General features: G+C 39.6%; 3 protein-coding genes across 6 annotated transcripts in view; all 3 read left to right on the forward strand.

Moving 5' to 3' along the window:
• The first annotated feature begins 397 nt into the window (after positions 1-397).
• Positions 398-3,889, forward strand: b3galt6 (UDP-Gal:betaGal beta 1,3-galactosyltransferase polypeptide 6). Its single transcript, XM_034083809.1, has 2 exons — positions 398-703; positions 1,175-3,889. Exon 2 carries the CDS (start codon positions 1,179-1,181, stop codon positions 2,196-2,198), a length of 1,020 nt encoding a protein of 339 aa, XP_033939700.1. The 5' UTR covers positions 398-703; positions 1,175-1,178; the 3' UTR covers positions 2,199-3,889.
• A 926-nt stretch (positions 3,890-4,815) lies between these two features.
• tmem167b (transmembrane protein 167B) lies at positions 4,816-10,876 on the forward strand. The gene is made up of 3 exons (XM_034083811.2): positions 4,816-4,982; positions 5,715-5,846; positions 9,789-10,876. Exons 1-3 carry the CDS (start codon positions 4,973-4,975, stop codon positions 9,869-9,871), a joined length of 225 nt encoding a protein of 74 aa, XP_033939702.1. The 5' UTR covers positions 4,816-4,972; the 3' UTR covers positions 9,872-10,876.
• Positions 10,877-12,398: 1,522 nt separating this feature from the next.
• mapk14b (mitogen-activated protein kinase 14b) overlaps positions 12,399-24,796 on the forward strand; it is a 21,696-nt gene continuing 9,298 nt past the window's right edge. For all 4 annotated transcript variants that reach the window (XM_034082712.2, XM_034082714.2, XM_034082713.2 and 1 more), the window contains exons 1-3: positions 12,399-12,817; positions 19,735-19,864; positions 23,087-23,145. In XM_034082712.2, coding sequence (XP_033938603.1) covers positions 12,699-12,817; positions 19,735-19,864; positions 23,087-23,145 — 308 coding nt within the window. In that variant the 5' untranslated portion in view covers positions 12,399-12,698. The remainder of the gene's footprint in view (positions 12,818-19,734; positions 19,865-23,086; positions 23,146-24,796) is intronic.

Raw genomic sequence — 24,796 nt, forward strand, 5'->3', positions numbered from 1 at the left:
AGCATCCGGTTTACTTTTGGCTCTAACTTGACGCTGCAACACTGGAAACACTGCGCATGCTCCAGTAAGCAGCTGTCCTCACACTGCTCACCCTTTATTTTTGCTAAATGTTCCCTTTAGACAAATTATTTTCAGATTGTGCATGAGATGGTCAATGGTCTTATTTATTTTTTTAAATATGTAATTAAAATGTTCATATCGTTCTTGGCAAATATGTCAAAAGATAGTATTAGAGTTAGATAATTTTCTCTTAGGTTATATTTAATTCATTATATTAACAAAACAACAATTATATAAATAAAACAAGACAAAAATCCCATATAAGAGTTTATTTTGTGTTATTATAATTCCCCTCTGACAGGGGGCTTAACTTCCGTTTCCTCTTCGTCACTGCCACACAACTTAAAACAGAGAAAAAATGAATACATCGATACGTGACTCAACCTGGACTCAACGCAGCCAGCGAAATATTTAAGCTGCTTGTTGTAACCTGTCTCACCGACGGCTCTAAACTCTTTTTAGTTTGTTTTCACCGGGTTAGCCCAATATGAGCAGCCTGTGTGTGTTTGCATTCAATGGAGTGAGCTCGGAAAGTGCGCAGAGGGTCTTATCTCGGTAGCTAACGTTAGCCTTGCAAAAACGACCATCTGTGGGTCGCTGCGGCTCTATCGTTCACGGGACAGGTACTTTTGAAAGAGCTAAGGTAACTAACACTTCCTGTTTAATGTGTTACTGCTTATAACATTACTGTAACATGTGTATGCAGCGTAGAGTTCAACTACTAACGGTAAGCTTGTCATTCAGACGGATGCAGCTGAGGTTTACGAAATGCAAAAATTGAAACATATACCACATTTTATAACACAGGAATTGAAGGTGCAATGATGTATGTAATGCCTTTTGTTACTATAACATTAGATAACACATATTTTAATAAATGTTTACATCTGTAGTGTCTGTCTGCACTGCCGTCAAAATGAGCTGAGGCAAATGTTTTAGTGCTGTGTGATAAATAACTGCATGAGAAACACGTTAAAACACAGTGATTTACCCTTTAAGCCTACTAATACAAGTTTTTGATTGTGCTTGCAAAAACGTTGGGGGTTGTGATTAACTGATATTTTGAATTACATTAACGCTTATTTATTTTTGTGTTTTTCTACCCCTGACTCAGCACCATGAACCTGATACGTCTACTGTGCCGCCACAAGACAGCCTTGGTCATCGGCACTGTGTGCAGCTTTGCAGTAGTGCTGGTCTTCTTGGCCAAATGTACCTCAGAAACCCTCACACAGGGACACCAGGATCCTCCAGGCCTGGCCCCTCGTGCCAATTCTTTACAATCCCGTCCAGAGCAGTATGACCCCACTTCCACATCCAAACACTTGTCAGTGTTCCTCGTGGTCCTCATCACGACCGGACCTAAGTACACAGAGCGGAGGAGCATCATCCGCAGCACCTGGCTGGCCAAGCGGGACTCTGACGTTCTGGCCAGGTTTGTGGTGGGAACTCAGGGTCTTCCCAGCGAGGACCTTCAGAACCTTAACACAGAGCAAGGGCGGCACAAAGACTTGCTCTTGCTGCCTGAATTGCGAGATTCTTATGAGAACTTAACACTCAAGCTGCTGCACATGTACTCCTGGCTAGACCAGAATGTGGAGTTCAAGTTTGTTCTCAAAGCAGATGATGACACATTTGCTCGCTTGGACCTCCTTAAGGAGGAGCTGAAGGGGAAGGAGCCCAACAGGTTATATTGGGGCTTCTTCTCGGGGAGAGGGCGAGTGAAAACTGCTGGAAAGTGGCGGGAAAGCTTTTGGGAGCTGTGTGACTACTACCTGCCCTACGCACTGGGTGGGGGCTACATCCTGTCGGCGGACCTGGTACGTTTTGTGCACCTTAACGGGGGCTACTTTAAGACGTGGCAGAGTGAGGATGTGTCCCTCGGCGCCTGGCTGGCACCAGTGGATGTTCGGCGGACGCATGACCCACGCTTTGACACAGAGTATAAATCGCGTGGTTGCAACAACAAATACTTGGTGACACATAAGCAGAGCTTGGAGGACATGTTGGAAAAACACCAGACTCTGCAGCGTGACGGCAAGCTCTGCAAGGAGGAAGTCAAACTTCGACTGTCCTATGTGTATGACTGGAGTGTGCCACCCTCACAGTGCTGCCAGAGGAAGGATGGCATTCCTTAATTGTTGTGCTTTTTTTCAAGGTCCTGAAGTTGGCTTCTCATTTGAATATTCAAAAAAGAAAATGAAAGTTTTTCGACCAATTCTCTGTTTAAAGTTATGTAACGGGTTCCAAAAAACATTGTGAATGTCTTATTGTGGATAGAACACACATAGATTTTGAGTACCATTATACCAATTGCAAGAAATGTAGAAGGCAATTTCATTGCTGATTTATAGTGTTAAAATCAATTTGGGTCATGTTTTAAACAGTTTTGAGAGATTTCATGTTCATTAAGAACAGGTTTGACACATTTAAGAGTGTTTTCGAAACTACACTTCTTTGTAGCAAAAGCAATGACATTTCCAAGTCTCCATGTTGATCTAGATTCTAGTCCATGTTTGATGAAAAAAAGGTTGTACTCATTTGAAAAGTGGCTTAAAACAGTCTCTATTAATCAAGTCTAGAATTTCTTTTTGTATCTCCTTCTGATTTAAAATATAATACAGATGGAGAGCAGCTAATACAATCCCACTTTTTGCTGTTTTGTACTGTCTTCGCCAATAGAACATGGTTATAACCGTTAAACGCTTTTAGCATGACGTATACCCCAAGTTTCACAACTTTCAGTAATGTCACAATGGGGAATTGGCTGAAAAATGTAACCCCATAAGGCATAACTCTCAAACAGGAAGCCAACTTCAGCCTTTTGTCCTTTTCTACAAGATTGCTCCTTTTTTTTGGCCTTGTTTTTTGGACCCATGCTTATGTCAGAGCTTTCCTTACCGCCTGTTTTCCACGTGGGTTGCCTATTTCTCTCCGCAGTCTTTGCTTCTCCTGCTGTACTTGTTGTTCAAACTTTTCCAACACTATGAGATATGTTTTAAAGTAATTCCAGTGTAGTAGATAGTACAGGGAAATGCAGACGAGATAATCTTACCCTGCCATGATGTCTACATGTTCTTGTGTATTTTATTTATTGTTAATTTATTCTGCAGCTAACACTGGTGCTGACTTCAAAAGCACAGTTGTGGTGGGGGTTGCTGCTTTTGAGCGGAATTCGTATTTATAAAATGTTAGGGGGGGGGGGGGGGGATCATGTATTCACAGAATTATTTGACAAGAAATGTTTACTTTTTAAATGGAAACTATTGATTACGATCAACGGTATGAGGAGAAGGTTGAGGTGCAAATAATGTGTTTTATTCAGCAGGCATTCATATTCCCTACACTGGAGCCTATGTGATGATATTTACTTCTACAAGGCAACAGTCACACTTTAAAAAGTTACGATCAGTACATTTACTGTGCAGAGAAATCAAGTTAATGTGAATGTTTGTTAGCAGCGCACCACAGATTCAGATCATAAACATCATGCTTAAGTCCATAAATCATTACTCAATGATAACTTGTTCTTCTTGTCTGATGTTAAGCTCTCTAACCTGAGCCTATCCTGCGATGCCAGTAGCAAGGTATGAAATGTGTACAGCGATTGAATAAAGGGTATGATATATTGGAGTCCCTACAGTTGAGGAATACTGCAAAAAGAGATATGTCCACGCTCTTTTTTTCATGTCGGCTTGTTTGTCTTTGTGAACAATTAATAATTTCTCACAGTTGTCACAAGCAGATTCAATACAATCTAAGTTTAAGTGTTTGTTTTTACGTACATGGCCGGCCTCCCTGGATGTTTAATTAAACATTTTAAACTGTCTCTTGTCTTTTCTCTTCTTTTATATTCTTGAAAAGATCTGTCACAGAGAAAAATGTATACACGTTTATAGATTCTTTACAAAGTGAGCATTGCTACCAATAGAACTTGATTACATTTTTTAAATAAATATAACAAAATGAAATAACCTGAAGACACTTTCTTCCAGCCTATTCCCTCCACGAGAGAAACGTTGGTCTCCTTTGAAACAATACATGCCGGGATTAGGACAATGTAATCCAGGTATTAGGATAATGCAACGTAAAAGTTATTTGAATGCTCCTAAATTAGCCCGGCAACAACACATGAAAGAGAGATGAAGGGATTACGTTTCTGCAGATGATAATGCTAAGAGGATATTCCAAAAATAGCAGTGATGCTTAAAATGCTATATGTGCAGTCTTGAACAAGTGAAACTAAATATAAAAGAACTAATATGTATGTTGGTCTATATAAAAGTGCAATGAAAAAACATAAATATTCAGTTAATATGAGCAGAAGGCCAAGGTTAGGACATGTTCATAGGCAACGCATATGCAAACTGTTGGATATTTACTGAAACTTGAATTGTATAGGTTTGATGCTTAATGTTTTTGTATGGAGCCAATAATAAGGACACAACAAGTGGTGTGGTCACTTTCTGGCAATGCAGATACACTGATCCAGAAGCTTCTTGTCTGTCTGAGACTGAGGTAAATACTATTTTCACACTGAACCATAGGCTACTGTATACATGAAGATGCATTTTGCCATGATTTGAGCACAAACATCAAATGAAATGACTGAAACTAAAGATGAGCGTTATGTTGTATGTAATAAAGTGAATGATTCAAATATTTCAACGCCAGGTTGTGGCTCAGGGAGCTATAACTCGTGAATTTCAATAGATGGCAGTAATACAAGCTCCACAACAACAATCAAAAAAAAGAAGAAGAAGAAGAGGTAAGCCACTGAAACCGGAAATGTCAACCGAGTGACTGCGAAGCGAAGTGGACTGCATTATTTCTCCAATTTACATTACATGATGGATTGCTAATTTGAATGAAGAAACAGTCATAATAAACCATCAACGACCAAACTGCCAACATGACAAATGGTAGGTTTACGGTGTGTAACTAGCGAATAAGTTATGCTAGCTACTTCTTGGACGGAATGCTAACTCAGAAGCTAGGTTATCTGTAGACGTGGCCCTGGGCAGCAACACAGTTATTATGTACATAATATATACATGTTTATGACAATAACAGATCCAATGCGCTGCATTGCAATCCAAGATGAAAATCTATGGTCCAAATACATCTTATATTGGGAACACTGTATTTTGTGTCAGGCTACAAGTCTTCTAGCCAACTAGCTTTGACTAACGGATGGGTTTGGTTGATAATGCTAAGGTCCTGATAGCTAGACCACAACAATAATCGTAAATTGCAAGAAAACATGTTACCGTGTTTGAAAAATCCACCTTTTTTTTGTTCTCGTCCACCTCTAATGTGGTTACACGACATTGTTGCTGCATTTGCAAGCAACTGCACAACAGAGGCAACAACACAGGTTGTTTCGTTTTAATCTAGCTGTAACGGGAACATCAATATCCATACAGGGTTTATAATGTTACTGTTTTTATTATTTTAAAAAGTTATTTATCATTCAACTATTAAATTAATTTGCGACTATTTCTATAGTCGGTTTAAGATTAACAAACGATCATATTTAGTTCTGTACTGTGTGAATTAATAATTGAATAGCTAATGCTTTCAGATAACTGGCAGGTAAGACCATATATATAATAAAATTGATTGATTGATATTACCTTCCCCTTCTTTCATAGTGTACTCCCTCGATGGTATCCTGGTGTTTGGGCTGATGCTCATATGCACTTGTGCATACCTCAAAAAGGTGCCTCGCATCAACAACTGGCTGCTGTCAGAGAAGAAAGGAGTTTGGGGCGTCTTCTACAAAGGTAGATATATTGAATTCACATTTTCTGATTCAATACATACCTGTGCTTTTTACACAAAATCTCCTTCTCGTAACACCTAACACTAGAGAGGTCATTCTTTAACTTAAAGGTGGGGTAGGTAAGTTTGAGAAACCGGCTTGAGATACACTTTTTGTTATATTCCATGGAATGCTCTTAACATCCCGATAGCAATGAATATCTTAAGTGCTTTGACAAAAAATCCATTAAAAAATGTCATCTGTGGAAGCCGTAGTACTGTAAAAAGCACGACCAATCATTTTAGCCGGCCCGGCTAAAATAACTGGATGGCCTACCTGCCTGTCAGCCTTCCATCTGTGCACAAACTTGAGGTGAGGGGGTTGAGGTGATTTGCAACAACATTAATCTTTCTGTTGGTCGCTTGTTAGCAGACCCTTCACACGATGGCAGAGCGAACAGGTACAGGCAGGGTCCATAGTGATAGCCCTATAATTTAAATCTACTACCCACAAATAAACATATGGACATGAGTTACTCTTTAAAAAAAAAAATGGTAAATGTATTTAGGAACCTATCCATGTGATTTTAAGTGGGGGTGGACCTCAAATCCTCTAGGGGGGTGCGGGGGCATGCTCCCCCGGTAAGATTTTTTTTTTTTAATGTTGGAGTTGAATGCATCAATCTGGTGCATTTTTAGGGGAAAATAAAGAGATTAGATATATGGGAACACCTATATGAAGCAGAACTGTATACATTTCAATAATCATAAAATCAGGGCCATAACCAATAACATATCCAATATGAAAACACACTGACACCCTCAAATGTTTACATAAATGGTGACCAAACCGTTTGTGACCCAGTGAGAACTTAGGCTGCGGCCACACGAGGACGAAAACGGCTAAATGCATAGGATTAACGCAAACGCAATCGCAAACAAGCTTCCGTCCACACGCAATAGTTATCCGGATAGTGTCTGCCCACACGAGACCGCTCCGTTTAGCTCCAACTACTGGAGAAGCTGCAGTACATATGCAGGAGCCTGTACGTGGCGCTGTAACTTCCTCCACAAAAGCAGCGAAGAAGCATGGTTGTCATGGTTGCCCTTCTGTTTATTCTCCGCGGTGGGGGCCGAGTGAACCGGGCAGAGTTTTTCGCCAGTCAACGTGTATTAAAGTTTAAATCTTCCGGACAAAATTATAAAAGTGCCAGGCAAATGTCTTCTTTGTTATTTATTGAGCTTTAAAACAAATGAATAACGACTCTATATAATATAATAATAAAATACACGGAGCCTCTCTTTTTCCTCCCTCTCTTCGGACAGCGTCAGTGTCTGTCTCATGCAGCAGCTGATCCAGTAATGAGTGACCCGGCCGACAGTAAAAATAAACATATTTATAACTAGTTTAGGGAGTTTGAGAGGTAATTAAAATAGCTAAGGGTGATGATCTGACTTGAAGTGTGTGTTTTGCTGCAGCGGGAGGAGCTGCAGGTGAGCAGAGCTGCGTGTCTCCGTCCTGTCAGATTAGACTTCACTCGCGTTTAGGTCCATATCGAGAGAAAGATAAATAATCTGAATTCAGGGTGCAGTTTACTTTGACGCGGGGTGAGCAGCAGAGGTCGGGAGAGGCGGGGCTATTGCCTCATCATTATTGCTGTAGATGTTGCACAAACAACTGTAGCATGGTCAATAGCGTCCGGAGCACGATAGCAACTCTGCGATCTGCCATTGTTGTTGTTGTTGGTGGCGAAACACTTCAGTAATGGCGCGGGGTAAGCGGAGGTGAGCAGAAGAGGCGAGGCTATTGCGCAATCACTATCAGTGATCTGAAAATGTTCGGATAGGGCGCACACACGGAGCCGTTTGACCCCGCAGAGAGTTGCGTATGCCTTTCTATCCACCTTGGGACCCGTTATCGTTTCCTCAGTCGTTTAGTGCCGTATTCGGTCGTCCTCGTGTGGCCGAACGGTCTATATGACACTAAACAGTAACGCAAACGACCAAATTCGTCCTCGTGTGGCCGCAGCCTAAGTTAACTATCTTAATAGTCCTTTACCTCACCTGAGCTGAGGTTATCCCGAGCTTGAATGAAACACGGAGACCAATCAAGGGTTTTAATTTATGATCTGTATGACATGTCGGCAGGCCACATGATGTAGACAGCCAGTCACCCTGTGTGAGGCAGACCACATGATGTAGACAGCCAGTCACCCTGTGTGAGGCAGGCCACTTAACAGGCCAGGCCATTGGGAAACTCCCCGGTCCTGCCGATGGCCAGTCCGGGGCTGGGTACAGGAGGCGTAGAGCGAGGGATCATTCTCCACAAGTTAATCGATCCCAGATGGCGTCGTGGTCACGGACGAATAAAAAAAAAAAAAAAAAAGTATAAAAAAAAAACAACTAAATGGGTCGCGAAAAATACTTGGGCGGCCGTTAATATACCTGGGCGGCCCGCCCAAGTATAGTCTATATGTGGGAAACCCTGCATCTATTTTGAGAGTTTGGATGCATTGTGTAAAGCCCTATCCTCCTGGGACCCGAGGAAAACAAGTGTCTTCCAATTTCCTTTTTTTGTGATTTCCTACCTATTTAGAGTTAAAAAAAACATCTTGCAATTTAGACTTTTTGAATTTAATTTAATTTTTAAATGTTACAGTATGTCCACTGTAGAGGACGTCGGGACTATTTTAGTTTGAAAAGACAGCCAAAATTAATAGATAGACTATGTAACGTATTATGGTTATAGAGTGATATTAATACAATAATACATTCACCTTTATTTAAAACATGAATAAGTAATTGATCTGAACATTGCTGTTTATTTGGTCACTAAAAAACTAGTTCTAACTAATCTTTCCAGATCTTCAAAGACTTTGTAGTCAATGTAGTGGAAAAGTACCTCATTGACTCCAGTCAGCACGGGCTGTAGGGTCATCTTGACTAGTTTTATGGATGTTGTCTCCATTTGACCTGCTCATAGAAACAAAGCTTGCATTCCTGAGGCAATTCTCATTTGTCATGGCTCCACTTAAAATAAAAACAACAATAAGACATACGTGCTACTCTTGGCCCACAGGGGGCCATGTCTTTCCAACTCGTCCCTATCTGTCTCTCTATCTGTATCTGTGCGCTCATGGAGCCTCCTGCATCTTTCCCCCCCTTTTTCTTGACCCTCTTCTATCCAAGGTGTGAAAGCCTCATCTCTCTCATCATCTGAGAGCTCAAAATCTTAATCTCCCTGAACTATCTGGTACAGAAAATGTCTGCTTCAGTTCCGTCTCCTGCAACAATATTGAGTCATAAAGTCCATGAAGATGGTCCTGACGTCCACTAGAATGGACATTTATAAAAGAGCTGTTATTTGAAAACTTGAATTATTTAATTGCTTTCAGAACTAATTATTTAGTTCCTCACATGTTAATAAACAAGAACATATAATTATGTAAAAATGACAATTATTCAACAATATTTGACTTCTCCTCCTGCTTCTATAACATTTTGTTTTTGGTATGCCAGCCATTTTGGTTGAAAAGAAAGAGGAACTTCCCAGCATGCAATTTTAACCAATGACATATCACTGGAAAGACCAGGATGTCCTCTGTACAGTACATCAGGGATTGATAGAGTAGCTCAAAAGATTAATAGGAGATGCATGTTAACAAAATGTCCACTACAGTACTACAGAGATATATATATATGTAGAGGTAAAAGCCCTTTAATATCAATGTCAGAAAAAATCGTAATCGGAGTTTAATTTTAAATGTATTGTTCTATCGTATGTAGTCAAAACAACAGAGGATGTGTCACTGCCCAAATATTTCCAGACGGCAGTGTAATGTTAAACTCACTCACTTATGATAACGCCTCATCCAAGAGTTCTACATGTTCTCATGGTAAACTATATTCTACTGGTTCTGTATGTTCAAAGTTTTCATGTAATTTTCCTCCATCTCTCTTCCCAGCTGCGATAATCGGGACGCGGCTGCATATTGCTGTGGCTATTTCCTGTTTGACCATGGCCTTCTACATTGTCTTCTTGAAATGATAGAGTCTGAATGGACTGGAAAGGACACAGACGGGTGCAGGCTGGGGATGGACTCAACACTCTGGCCATGTGCTAATCCCGGTTGTGGGACATCTCTTGGATTACATGGCCATGAAACCCCATTGGCCCTGTTGACCCCAAGGGAAAGACTAGCTAGTGCTGCCCCCTTCTGGTGACTGGGTACTTAACCGCTTCCTTGATAATGTGTGTGCACTACAGACATGATGGGCATCCGGAATCTACTCCACAGTTATCACAGAGGAGAAAGAGCCAGTTGGGTCCCTTTGCATCATCATCGTTGGGTAACACTGTTGGTTGTCTCCATCCACACCCCATGAATATTTATATTGAAGGATGCAGAAGATGGAAGGGCAGTGTGTTCATTATATGTTATACCTGTATACAACATAAAATGGGTCTAGCTGTATATACTTGGAAAAATATATGACCTATCGAGATTTGCCAGAGAACTAATCACGATCTACTGTGCTTGCTCCCAGCTGTGCTGTTTTATTTTCTGTATCACCTCTTGTGTCAAGGGTGGAGGGGAACATAAACAAAGCTAATATATAAAGATTTTCTTAGGTACACATTATATTTCAGTTTCTTAATTTCCTTTATTTTAATTTTTTTCAGAACAGTGCTGGCATCTCTTAAGCTTTGTTTTTGGTTTGAAATACACATTTTGCACAGGTGTATGTTATATTTACTTTAACCTATCAATAGATAACATTTTGTCAAATGAAACTAAGATATGTAACACAACTGTAGAGTATCACAGATAGAAGCATAACTTTGAAAGAGGCATATAATAACATTTATGAAATTGGAAAGTTAAATCAGACTTAACAGAAGATCTGAATGGAGATGGTGCTTTTTGTACCCTTTTAATTAGATACTTTTATTCTGAGTTTAATTCTGCCACATTATTTTATATTTTTTAAAAGAAGAAACTGTCTTTGGAGGGGAAGCAATGCAATTTTGAGTAAAACAATAATCTGATCATTTCTGTGTGTGTGTGTTTTTTTTTTAGACAAAAGTCATCTTCAGTGACATTCAGGAGTTTGTTCATGATTTATTGATTCAAATCAATTGTGTGTAATGTTTGTTTGTTCCCTAATATATAATATATTATAAAATCCATAATAAATGAAAATGAAGTACAATTCTGAAACAAAGTATATTTAATTTAGAGTTACTCATCTTTTTGGCTAATATTTAGTTGAACCAGCTTTGACAGGAATTACAGACTTGAGTATATTCGTTTTACAGTGGATAGATCTGCATCAGATTTTTACTTTGGATTTGTGCAATTCATCCGACATTATTTTTTCCGTCTCAGGAGATAAACTGTCATGTCACACTAACATCGAGTCACTCCTGGTCACTAATTTAGTTATTATTAAAGCCATTTATTGTCATTGATTTCATGTTCAACAGTCTAATCTCAGGTTGGGCTGTCCCTTATAAATCCAGCACAATAGTACAACAATTTCTTTGTCAATAAAGGCAATAAAACGTTCTATCACAGTGGTTTTATTTTCCCACATGCTGTACTTTAAAACCAACGTTTTTTGTTTCTGAAAAACTGAAAGAAGAAGCACACAAGGAACAGTATATGCAGTGTCTCCCAACTCACCAAATCAACCCTCTGGCTTTTGCCAATAGTGCAGTTGATCCACACTTTTTTGTCTGAGGACAACCTGCTGCTGTCAGCAGATTTATAATTCCAGTGACTTTAGTGCTTTGGAAAGTGTATTATATCTAAGCTCTGGAAATGTTCAATGTCATTGTTTAGAGTTGACATTTTCTTAGATAATTTATTTTATTAAGCACAATACCAGGACCTTAAAACTGAAAGAAACCAGAAACCAAACTGAAATAAACCAGAATAAATCAGCCATTCATCTATAAGTTTCATCATTTACACACGGCATCTATTGCACGTCTGTCCGTCCTGGGAGAGGGATCCCTCCTCTGTTGCTCTCCCTGAGGTTTCTCCCATTTTTCCCTTTAAACTGTGCGTTTTCTCCGGAAGTGTTTCCTTTGTACGATGTGAGGGTCTAAGGACAGAGGGTGTCGTATTGTCATACTGATATTCTGTACAAACTGTGAAGTCCACTGAGACAAATGTAACATTTGTTTTATTTTTGTGTTAAAGTATTGTATTTGTTGATCAGCAACTACAAATGAACTTTCACTTAGTTGTAATAAATAAATAGTTAATTGGGGGTTAATATTGAAAGCAATATTTTGTATATTTGTATGCATTAATGCTCCATTGTTTTATGAAGACATTATTAGCTGATAACACTGGTGTAATTATATTAGGTCAACGTCATTATATCTTCAGTATATTTAAAAATATTTGATATGTTCAGTGTCCACAAATAGAGAGAGTTTCCCTATAATGTCCTCAACAGGGATATCCCCTTGTTTCTCAACTGTGTCTCAGTTCTCGCGAGAAAATAATTAATACCGGGAGCGCGCAGTGACGAAGTGACGTTCGCGTTCATGTGTCTAGAACAGTGCGAAAAATTCAGCGAAAAATAGTCCAGACCGAGCTTCCTGACCCAAGAGCCCGTTTAGCAGAGGAAGTTGTCTCAAAGAGCCCCGACGTGGGGATTTGCTTTGCACAACTGCACCGAATCTGCAGGACTGGGTGGCGGAAGTTTTTCTTATGTGAAAGGGTACCGTCTCAGTTTTTAGTTTTTTTTATCAGGGAGCAGCACCACACCACGTCGTGCCACTCACGGGGAGGAGAGGAGAGAGGGCAGAAGTTTCCGCTGGCTTGTTTTGTCGCTGCGCGGCTGGTAAATCCGCAGGAATGTCGCAGAAGGAGAGACCCACTTTCTACCGACAGGAGCTCAACAAAACCGTGTGGGAGGTCCCGGAGCGGTACCAGAACTTATCTCCCGTCGGCTCCGGAGCTTACGGGTCCGTATGGTAAGCAGTTGTTGCAGCACAGAGTACACAGCACACTGAACGATTGCACAACGGCTTCCCACCACCCACAGAGGCCCTCCCCAGTTAACCTCATTACGGGCTGCAGATCTACCTGTGAAGGGTGCTGGTGGATGTAAGGGAAACTATCACTTGTGCCGTTTGTTTACATTTTCATACTTGGGCTGTTACGAACCGATGACACATTGTGCACGCTTCGGGTTGGCTCGCTTCTCTTCGGAGGGTGGGGATTATATTTGTTTGTGTGCACATTCTTGCTCTGCTCTTCTACTTACTCCTGTTCTGTAAACATATAGCGTTTACGTCCAGGAAGCAAATTGACAGCACCAGGATGAAGTTGTAGGCTACTACAGAGTGTTAAACGTGCAGATTTTTGATGGTTTGTCTGTGTTTTAGAAAGAAGGCTGATGTTCAGTGGCATGTCCACGCTTGCATCATGCCAAAGGGGTGCCTCCTCGTCAAACACAATCTGTGCTCCTCTGCCTAGAGGGGAAAACCAACACCTAGCGAAATGATCGCCTCCCACTACAATACAATTGTAATCCTGCACGAACAACCTGATACTAAACACACATAGCATGCATTATGCATTTCCCAATAGGGTGCAGCCTGCAGAGTACCAGAAGGTCACGTGGTTTTCAGAAAGTAGGCCCCCTCGTGCACACGCAGAGCTTTCTATAGGATCCGGCGACGGTGATGACTCTAGAATGATGTCACCCTTTCTCCCGTTGTGGAACACCCATGACTCACAGTCCCGAGGTTAGGTAGTGGCCTCAGCTGCGACTTTTAGTCATCACAAAGTCATAGATGGCATGGTGCCGTCATTTTAACTTTTACTGTTCGTTTTGACCCTTCTTTCACACACTCTACTTTTGAGTATGTAAGGTTTTAGCAGTTTTTAGAAATGAATAAGTGTATAACATTACCTTTTCCCCCCCCAATTTGAACAGTCACTGTATTGGCCTTGATCTGTTTTTGCACATGCAAGGCATGATGAATGTATGCAGTGTCTTCATTATGGAAATGCATTTGAGACTAAATACTGCGATTTGTGTTAATAACATGCATTTATATAAGAAAATCTAATATTTGCCCTTTCAGAATGTGACATAGAGACTGATTAGCTCTCAGAACGTCTTTTATTAACATACATTTTCGGTCGTCAATGAACTGTTTCCCCTCTTCATTTTTACTGATCTGTAAATTACACTTTGATTGAATTATTTTCATACAGACAGATATTGTTAATCTTTTTAAATGAATGCAGTTAACCTTTCAACATGAAAAAAATATCCAAGAAAGTGACCTTCATCATGACCATTGAGCTTAACTGCCTCACCAAATGTGTAGATTTCCCAAAGATCTTCGTAGTCCTAAGTAACCCTAGAAGAAAGGCCAAGTGTATCTTTCTTCCTGTCACCTGCAGCTACATTCCTCTGTGTTTTCTGTATTTCATCCCCGACCAGGTCAAGGAGTTATCAGTCTATCTCTTAGCAACATCATATGATCACAAGGCCTTTTGAATATTACAACCACAATGAATTCTGCAGGTGAAGTGGTCCAAACAGCAGGGTGGCATTAATATCATTTTTAAGTTATCTGAAATGTATAAATAAACAACCAGACCCTACTGTTAGCCGGTTGGACACGCTTTCATCTGCTCAGCCAGCAGAGCCTTTGTTGTTGCTGCCATGCCGTTCCCCAGGCTCTTCACTCGGACTCTTACCTTATTTTAAATATTTAAAGCATGTACTATGTGAAGTCTTTATACTGTCACTCAGATACAAGAGACTTCTAAGAAAAGATAGAGGACCCCCTTTTCCTTATTTCTGACCTTTGTTCCATTTTCTAAATGTCAGACTTGGATGTGATCAAGGGTTAGTGTGGAAACAAAGTGTTTACAGTGAATGCCGCTGGCTGGGTTTACGGTATGGACTGTGTTCTGAGTTCCTCGTGTTGTTCAGTCTAGATTTCTCAGCAGAGATGAAAAACCCCTTCAGGCTCACAGGGCAATGAGGGCAGATATGCATATTTAATCATTCATTTCCAGCCCGCTGCAGGGAAGTGAATCATGGCTAAAAACAAAAAAAAAATCTAAATATTTTAGGCTTGGATGAATTCATAAACATAATTTAATACCGAGGCATTAGAATATGCACAAGTCAGTAAAAAAACATGGTAACAGTATTAAGCATTTTATTTTCAAAGAAAAGTGGAACAAAGTATAAATAGAGAAGTAATCACTGCATGCCGCAATAACACTGTTTTCTTTATAAGAATCACAGAAATCAGGAATGTAGGAACTTCATGTTTTTATGCTTTCTCTCAGACATTCATAACACTGACATTTCAAAAACTGCTATTGATTTTCCTAGACAACAGCTTTGGAAAATAAGTTACTTGAAAGGTTTTCTGTGCACAGCCCCAGCTAAAGGTGCTGTGGTGAATCCGTGTCCCTTGCTTGTAGCGTCTGTACTCAAATGTCTCATTCTCAAATGCACCATAATCGTGTCCCCTAAATGTTTATTTTGTCGGCTTTCAAAGAAGTGCTTACGACCTTTATGCCCGAAAAAGATTGAAGCCTGTTCACTTTGACATATTAAAAAGAGTCTGTATGCAGCATTGGGTATTTTGCTGATGATGAAAGGTTGTAGGATGAAGATAATGTGGTGAGAAGGTGCAATATTGTGGTATTCAAGGTCTGGCTGACTGACTTGGTTTTTACCTCCAGAGAAGTGTGCACTGACTTGTCAGATTTCCAAACAAACACGGCTTAACATTAAAACCAGCAATTTGACATGACTTTAAGCTCCAGCAGTTAGTCATGTGACGTGCATGACTGAAAGCATCTGTGGTGTCAGGAGAGTGAAACTTTTCCGTGACTGTGTGTTATTAGAGCCCCAACACATTTTGGCTTGCAGACATCTTGGGTACGGAGATAACGTAAGATAACATTTTTGCAATTGAACTGAATAAAATAGACAATTTCAGCGTTTTTGTAGATTGGTAGCTTCATAGCTATTACTTATACTTATTACTGAATCTTGATACTAAATAATATGTATTCAAAATGATGTTATGCAGTAATGAATTGTTCTGTCAGAGTTTACACTTCACAAACACTTGTGGGTGGACACACTTCGAGTCTTATTCTTTTTTAAGTAGCCTTTTGTTTAAAAAAGAAGAAGAAGCTAAACCAGTTCATCTGGGAGGTGGAGGAAGGATAGTAGTTGAGTGGTTTTCTTTCATCAGCACCGCTGGATTGATAGATATAGCACAGCGGATTGGAAATACAGTATAAGACATATAATCAAACTGGATTATGTGAAATACTGCCATAATGGTGTTCTTTATATATATATATATGAAATGCTTGTTGGTGTGCATTGATAAAAGATAAGCATTCAATCCTTTGGACCTGTTTATAATAGTATCTAAGTGGAACAGGTGAAATCAAGCTATATTGAAAACATTGTGCCTTCAATCATCTTGTGCATAAAAGTGTTTACTGTTGAGGATTAAGGTGCATCATGATAGCTAGATCTGATGATAGCTACAGGCAAGCTAAATGTTGACATGAAACTGATACTTAAAGGGCCCATGTCATGGTCATTTCTACTGATCATAATTGAGGTATATTAAAATAGATTTATACTGTGCAATTTTCCAAACTCGCATTGGTTTCTCATACAGCATCTCTGTAAAGTATGTGTATTCACCGGTATTCACTCTCTGTCCTAAACTGCTTGTTGGAGCTCGCCCCCCCCCCCCCCCCCCCCAGTGTGCTCTGATTGGTCGGGACGTTGCGAGGCTCACTGCTCAATTATCTGGCTTACTGGTGTGGTTTCCTGGTCGGCGATACAGCGCGAAACTCACCCTGAGCACACACAAACACTCACAGCCGAAGTAAAAACAACAAGTGTGGCTTGATATTGAGTAAGAAAAAGGTTTATAAACGCTGTCAGAATGGGTCTGTGGAGTGCATTTCTCCGTGATCCCAACTTGTCTATTACCAACCAGGGAGCTCTATGCAAGTCAAGACTCCCTGTTAGTTGAACATGTACACTAAAGGTCCTGGTGTGTGAGGAGCTCCGCGGATTGGTCCATTTTGGCAGAAACAAATGGAAAAAGAGAAATCTCCAACGAGGCGTTCTGGGGCAGCAAAGACAGGTCTTTTCTGTGTGAGTTTAACTCGCTACAGGGTGTACTTTGAGGGTTTGTGACTCTGCAGACCGTTTACATGCAGACAAAGCCACATAACACAAGGGGACAGGTAATAACCAGAAAAGCATGACATGGGCCCTGACATGAACATGAAACATATTTTAAAACCTGCTCATTAAAATCGTTTTATCATCCTCCCCAGTTGTTATGTTGCTAAAAGTCCACAATGGTGTAATTGACGGTCATATCTGGCATGTTAGTTCCTGTCATAACCATAAAGAAACAAGCAGCCTTAATGACTACATTTACCTGCTCGTGTGTTTTCCATGATGAAAGAGTATTTGTATGATTTATTTTTTCTCTTAACAATCAGCAATCAAGGTGGCATAGGATCAAGCACGTTGTGCTGCTTTTGACTATTGACCCACTGATGGGGTTAGTCAATCATGGCTAAGTAGATACATCTTGTAAAACTGGTTGTGATTTTGTTAATCTCACCATTATTTATTTCAAAATGCAGATATTTTGTGAGAGGCGTCAGTATATGTTTCCAATACTGACTTTGACATTAGATTAAAAGATGAAAGAATAGTTTATTAGCTAGATGTACAGAGGATTAATACACAAGTATTTCCCGTGTCAAGATGCTTGCTACATTTCAGATGACACGTGAGATATAGAGCAGGTTGCTTACGGTTACACTGATGTGAATTATAATGACTCAAAATGAACCCATGAGGCTCGTAATGTGTGTGTCTGCACAGCAAGACTCTAGTAAGCAATGTTCCTATTTTGCAGATTTGCACAATTGAATTACATTTTAGCTGCCTAGAAATGCATCACTGTTTTGTTTTGGTGTCTCTGGTGTAGATGTTTTTTGCTAAGAGTTATCTCTATATTGTTAAACGGTTCACTAGCCTTTATCTTTTCGTCTCTTGTGAACTGTATTTCTGAAGTAAAGTGAGTTGATGGGAATAGGAAGGACATCACACTTAACTTAGACATGTCTAAAAGTCATTTCATGTGGACATTTGCCTGTATGTTAGTCAACACACTGCTGACGATCACCCCTTCCCCGTGATCCCGCTCTCATAATGCTGCGCCTTTTACAGCCCACACGTTTATGGCCATTATGTTATTGCACTTCCATTTATTGCAGACTAATTGGATGAGGTGTGCTTGCTTGGTACGGTCTTGTTTGTCCTGCAAATTAGCAGCAGTTCTTAAAGACAGCTTGCGTGTGTTGTCATTTAGCTTTGGGTTATTGCGTGTGTACTGAGTGTGGGTTTGCTCTCTCAAGTGACACATATACCAGTTGTTCTGGAAGACTGGGACATAGAGTACAGAGGGTGTGGGAGATTATCTCTGATTTAATGGAAGAAACACTCCTTATCTTAATGTTCTTATTATGAATGCAGACCAACTCAGATTTACTTTTAATGCTGCTATTGGTGATGTTGCACACAAGTAGGTTGAATTCCCAGTCAAGTGCGGTGGAGAGTTCAAAAGTTCAAATCTCTCGATCAGCTTTGGCAATTTGTCCAGAATAAAATGAGTCATCTCTTTCCGTAACGCATAGTGTTGACATGGCCTTGGGATCAAATCTTTAACTGGAAGGCCACAGTGCAGCTGAGACTGGACCAGTGTTACAATGTTATGTATTGCACTTACTGTATACGAATGAGTTTGAACCACTCCCTGACGGTCCTCTGGATGTGTTTTGTGTAGTTAGTCATTGCAACGGTACTTTTGTGTAAAACAAAGCAAACAACTCAGTTTCATTTCCTGCTCCCCTCCTTGTGAGACCACAAGAAGAGGAAACGGTACGTTTCTGCACAAACTGAAGACGTTTTCTTCTGACTGATCTTGCAATCATCCATTTGTGAGGCAGCCTCAGTGATTGACCTGGAAGGAATGTGGTTTATTGTTAGTGGGTTGTGTTCAGGAAATGCAGCAATGTCACGCTTCTTGAGGAAGCTGAGCCCACCTGCCTCTCTTTCCATCATCTACACAAAGTGTGTTGATTTGTACAGAACGTCGATCCTGCACCCTGGCAAAAGACCGATTACCATCGATCCGATGATTACATTCCAGAGTTTAAGTAACAGTGATACTTTTATAGCAATGGAAACGGAGCACATTTCACTGATAGCTTTTTGTAACACTACTTTGTCTGTTCTTTTTGTCCCACCTGTTCTCTTCTTCTCGTACACTGCCTCCACAAGGATGTTACATCATATCAATAAAACAAACACAATAATGAATGTCTAAATGAAGCCATGCACACTAACATGGGAACGTTTCCGACGAATCGCAGGGCAGGTGCTGATTTGGGTGAACTACACAAATCAGCTGTTGCATTTGTTTTGTTAAGTTATTTTGTTTTTTTAAACAAAAATAATCATTGATTTACTTTTCATTTAATCATTTTTTCAGTTATCAATCAGTGGGTTTTTTCACACTTGTGTTGTACTCAAAGCAGCACATTCAGTAATTTCCCTCCATGCAGCCTAAGGCTGCAGAATATAATGAGAAGCAAAACCAAGCCAACAGCTGTGTTATGTAATTATTTGCTTTGTTGAAATGAAGGCCACTACGCAGTCTCATTTCCAGTTATTAAAGGGAAATGTTTATGATTTTGATATGACAGTAATAAACATGGTGTAATGGAGTTTTGCAATATTTGTACTTTTTATAATTAAGGTGTTATCCGTTTCAAACATTGTGTCTTTCAGTTCGGTGTATGACCTGAAGACATGCCAGAAAATTGCAGTGAAGAAGTTGTCCAGACCCTTCCAGTCCATCATCCACGCAAAGAGAACCTACAGAGAGCTGCGGCTGCTCAAACACATGAAGCACGAGAATGTAAGTGCCCTGCAACACACCCACCGTTTACCTCCATCACCCTGACTCCAACCTCTGGCCCGAGCCTGACTGCTGTGTGGATATGCATTGTTCTGTAGATAAGCTCTTAAGCAAGGATTGCATATGTGTGCACACAAGGTTTGCATGGTGAGTTCTAACGTGCAGAAGCAAGGCACTATTACCACTGCTGTCTTTATCTGTGTTTATTTGTAGCTTACAACGATTCCCGGAGCTCATTTAGATCTGCCCTTAGGATTGTCGCTATATATCCAACGTGACATAGGAGTTGAGTGATCCCAAAGCTGGGAAACACCTTGAATGGCTCAACATGTTTCTGCAAGGTGGTGTCGAAATATAGGTGTAAAATAGATAATTGAGCTATCAGAAAGGTTCCAGTTTGTGTTAAGGTTTTCAAATGGAAGTTAAATTATCTCTATTATATTTTATGATGCCATCACCCTAAAATAAATCCTCACTTTGAATATTGAGGATGTATTTATGTAATGTATGGTTCTGTTGGATTGCTGCTAGACCGACAGTTGCGTGTGTTTCATTATGTGAGGAAAGTTTTAGTTAGAAAGTAGTTCTAAGCAGCCACCATTGTAATCTGTATAATATATACAATATTAACATCAAATAAAAGGGTTGCCCAATCTTCAGAAACACTTGGTTTGAACAGGATGAATAGACATGGGAAATGAAATGTTGCCCAGCATTTGAATGTTGATGTAGAATTGAATGGTGCTTTGCACTCTCCTGTACAGCACTTGTGTACACATGGTATACTATACATACATATATGGCATGCATTTGGCTAAGTCCCTCCTGTACATGCATTCATCAATAAACAGACATCCACTCTGTGAACTATAGAGCAGAGGCGGATGTGCCACCTGACGCCTCTCCCCTCCTCCAGCTGACTCTTCTGCAAACGCGCCACTACAACAGGTGTTAAAAAGTATAGGCGGATATATGAAAGAGCAACAACTTGTTAAGAAGCGTAAAGTTGTTCCTTCTGTTAGTCTAACATGTGACGGTATAAAAACACACATGCTCACACTGGCCCTAAGCAAGGGGGTCTTTGGAAGGTCCTGTTGGAAGAGACCTGCATGTCAGAGTGTGTTGTAACTTGTGTTGCACTGCTTTGTGAGGGACGAGTCACCAAACACGTTTACAGTAACATCACACTCGCTATGCTGTCTGTTCCTACAATCTCTTATTGTTGCAGCTGATGCAATTTTACCTGAATCCCCCTCCTGATTTGGTTGTCTGTGCAGGTAGGATACAGTGCATGCAGACACTTGCCCACATACGAAACACAAACGCAGCTCCTACTTTCTTTATGCTACATTTCTGACCAAATATTGTGTATCCTCTTGTGTTACATAACAGCAGTGGTTATAATGTATCAGGTGATGGACTCCTGTGTGGGAGGAAATCCACTGCTGAACGGTGTGTTTGAGTGTGTGAGTTAGACTGGTAATTTATGTTGTCTTTGTCGGGGGGAAAATGGGAATTTGCATTGTAAAGAGTTGACTCAATAGTTTGCTGTTTGCCATTGTAATAGGTAAATAGCTTGTTATGAGAGCTCAGTTCCCCTTGTCACTCACTGTGGCTTTATCCAGTTTGACATGACACACATAGAGGAAAAAAGGAAACTGCAGCTGTAAGAAGTATTGAAAGACTCAGCAGCAGCCATTAAAGAGCAACATACAGCAGATCACATGTTGAAATGAAAGCCGTTATCTGACATTGCTCCTGCATATGAAACATTCTCCTGAATCTTGTCTTATTTTACTACCAGTACAGCTTGAAAACTGTTGTTAGGCAGAATGGGAATTAGTGTTGCATTGTGCGAAGTACTGTTAAAATACCTCAGTGTATTTATTCGGAAAAAACATGGGGTTTGGGCCAAATACACGTCCAAATACACGTCTTTTATAATATGTCAATATGAAATAAAATCCTTTTTTAATCTGAGGGTGGTGGTCCAGACAGCTTATTTATAAGGTTATATTGCTGTTTGATATTATGACCATGTTGATGCCAGGTTCTGTTTCATCAAAACAGGGACGATTGCATAAAGCTGTGCTTTTTGTTCTTAAATCATCAAAGCATTTTAATACCTACCTATGCTTTACACAGAGTGGATTCTGGTTGTGCTCACGCTGTTGCCAGGAGACTCCCCGGGTTTCAGTTTTGGAATGGCTGTGTGGACCAATCAGCTGTTTGTTGTGGCATCAGCCCACCAATCAGCTGTGTCAGGGTGCCCTGTGTGGGAGGGCTGCTCCTGTGTTTCTACCATCCTCAGCCTCTCTCCAGGGGGGCATATACGTGTACTGTAGACACACACACACACGATTATCCTCCTGATACGTTTCCTGTCTTTGTTCCCTTTCTCTTAGTTGTAACTGTTGATTCCTAAAAACAAGTTTGTTACACACACAGTATTCAAATGTAGTTATATTATTACATTTGCCTTTACATAATCATTGTGGTTTGCCTGTCATGCTGTCAAAACCCACTTATCAGTTGTGACAAAAAGATCTAGCAAATGGCATTTCACCAAATAAAACTAATTATGCCATGATTTCAAAAACTGTTGCAATGTTTTCTAATAAAAACAAATATAACATACTCAGACTTAAAAACTATTACAAAACACTTGTTGTGGTGGTGTTGTTTTCCAGTTAGACGCACTCCTTTTGTGCCAAGTGTCTTAAATGTAGTTTTTTTTCCTTCACACTTAGACACATCATATAACACCCGTGTCTGTTCTGTCAGTGTGATGCACAAACTTGAGCAGAGAGGGTTCTCTGCTTCCTCTGAACTCATATCTGTAGTGGTTGTTATTTACTCCATTTATGTGAAATGATTTGGTAACCAAAACAGATTGCGAAGATAACCTAGTGTACGTCACTGTGTAAAAAAGCTAGCATGAGTCCTTGAGACTGGAGTAACAAGGCAAGACGTGTCTGCTTGTTTGACTATATTAAAACACTTTTTAGATATGCAGAATAATAACAGAATAATTTCAAGGTTGAGTTGTCTAACTTTACTAAGATAGTAAAAATGTCACACAGTTTTTGATAGTCACGCATGCTGATAAGGTAATGTTGTTGATCAAACACAAAAAAAACGTGCTTTTTTCTTTATTAAAAATCTCTGTCTGATATATTTTGTGAATGTTTTCTGACCTTTGATCTCTCTTTTTGTCTTCAGGTGATCGGTCTATTAGATGTTTTCACACCAGCAACAAGCTTAGAGGAGTTCAATGATGTGTAAGTGACACTTCCTCTCACCCCTTCACTGCTTTCTTTTGGTGTTTGTTTATTGTCTCTGCGTCTCTTCAGTTTTGTTTCATACTCACACAATGCAACCCTTCATATCAGCAGATGATTGCAAGATAAACACAACCGCAAAGTTAGGAACGCATCATATCACTGCATCTAATAACTTAATGTAAATCCAGCATGTGGCAGGTTTAACCAAGGTGATTGTCTGGCAAACTTGTGCACAATGCACAAGTTTGCCAGACAATCACAGCTAGTCTCCATGGTAACAGCCATCTGGCAATGTCTGGGGGTATTGTGTTTGTGCGAGTGTGTATGTGCACAGAATACTCAATCGGAGTCCTTGAATTCTCAGTGTGCTATGGCGTCATCAGCATGTTGCACGTTTGTGGAAATGTAAGATAACGTTAATGAAGTTAGACAATTATTTTTCATTTCATTTCAATCTTTATTTCGAACAGATTTAAAAAAAAAAAAGTGAAAAACAGAATACCGTATTGTTAAAATACAGTATTTATCAATATTCATAATAATATTTATATATTCAACAACAAATGTTCATAATTATTTATGTTTTACATTGAACCAGATCAGTAAACTTCAGTGTGTGTGACTTCAAGAATAATGAATTAGTGTGTTCAAGATATCCAACATTATTGATTATTCTTATAGCCCTTTTTTGTGCATAACAACTGTAGGTTGCTTTTGTAAGTGTTTCCCCAAATCTCCACACAGTAACTCAGATATGGAAATATGAGTGTATTGTACAGGGTATATAATGATTTGTAGTCCAGAATGTGTCTTGCTTTCCCCAATGTTTCGATAGTCTTAGCCAGTTTGGCTTTTACATGATTGATATGAGGTTTCCAGCTCATTTTATGGTCTAAAACCACACCCAGGAACTTATTTACATATACTCTTTCTATGATTATGTTGTCTAGTATTAATTGCACCTGTGGATTTGTTTTCCAAATAGCATAATCTTTGTTTTGCTTATATTTAATGATCATTTGTTCTTATCAAACAAATGTTTTACTTTAATCATTTCTGCTGTTATTACCTCCATTAGCTGTTTCAAATTGTCACCAGAACAAAGAATATTAGTATCATCTGCAAATAAAATACGTTTCAATATATTTGATACTCTGCAAATATCGTTGATGTATATGATGAACAGCTTTGGACCCAACACAGACCCCTGAGGTACTCCACAAGTTATGTTACAATGTGACACTTCTCTTCAACAGAATAATAATCAGATGACCTTTATTAGTCCCACAGGGGAAATGTACATTGTTACAGCAAAAGTTAAGAGACAAAACTAATTAAGAGGCATGCATACAAATATTAAAAGATAGAAATTACACAAATGTGAAAAGTAACAAAGACAGAAATAATTGTGCAATACAGATCGAGCAGATGTGACATTCAGAAACTTCACATATACTATTGTATTATATTTGGTCTCTTATGGCTTATCTTAGCTGTAAAATAAACATTTCCCTATCAATAAAAGATAAGTGAAACAATCAAAATGTTCCTGGTAACAATCTTTATTATCAGTTCCCCTTATTTCTTTCTTAACATGTTTTGGAGAATGCTTGAACCACTGGCTATCTTTCAAATTGGAAAGTTAAAA

The sequence above is a fragment of the Pseudochaenichthys georgianus genome, chromosome 5 (assembly GCF_902827115.2).
Source record: "Pseudochaenichthys georgianus chromosome 5, fPseGeo1.2, whole genome shotgun sequence".
In the NCBI taxonomy this organism is placed as follows: domain Eukaryota; kingdom Metazoa; phylum Chordata; class Actinopteri; order Perciformes; family Channichthyidae; genus Pseudochaenichthys; species Pseudochaenichthys georgianus.

What these genes read in the sequence shown, in the direction of transcription:
- b3galt6 (XM_034083809.1), top strand. Translation starts at nt 1,179, where the DNA reads ATGAACCTGATACGTCTACTGTGCCGCCACAAGACAGCCTTGGTCATC.
- tmem167b (XM_034083811.2), top strand. An exon ending in TTGGGGCGTCTTCTACAAAG is followed by an intron (nt 5,847 to 9,788) that starts GTAGATATATTG and finishes CTCTCTTCCCAG; the next exon opens with CTGCGATAATCGGGACGCGG.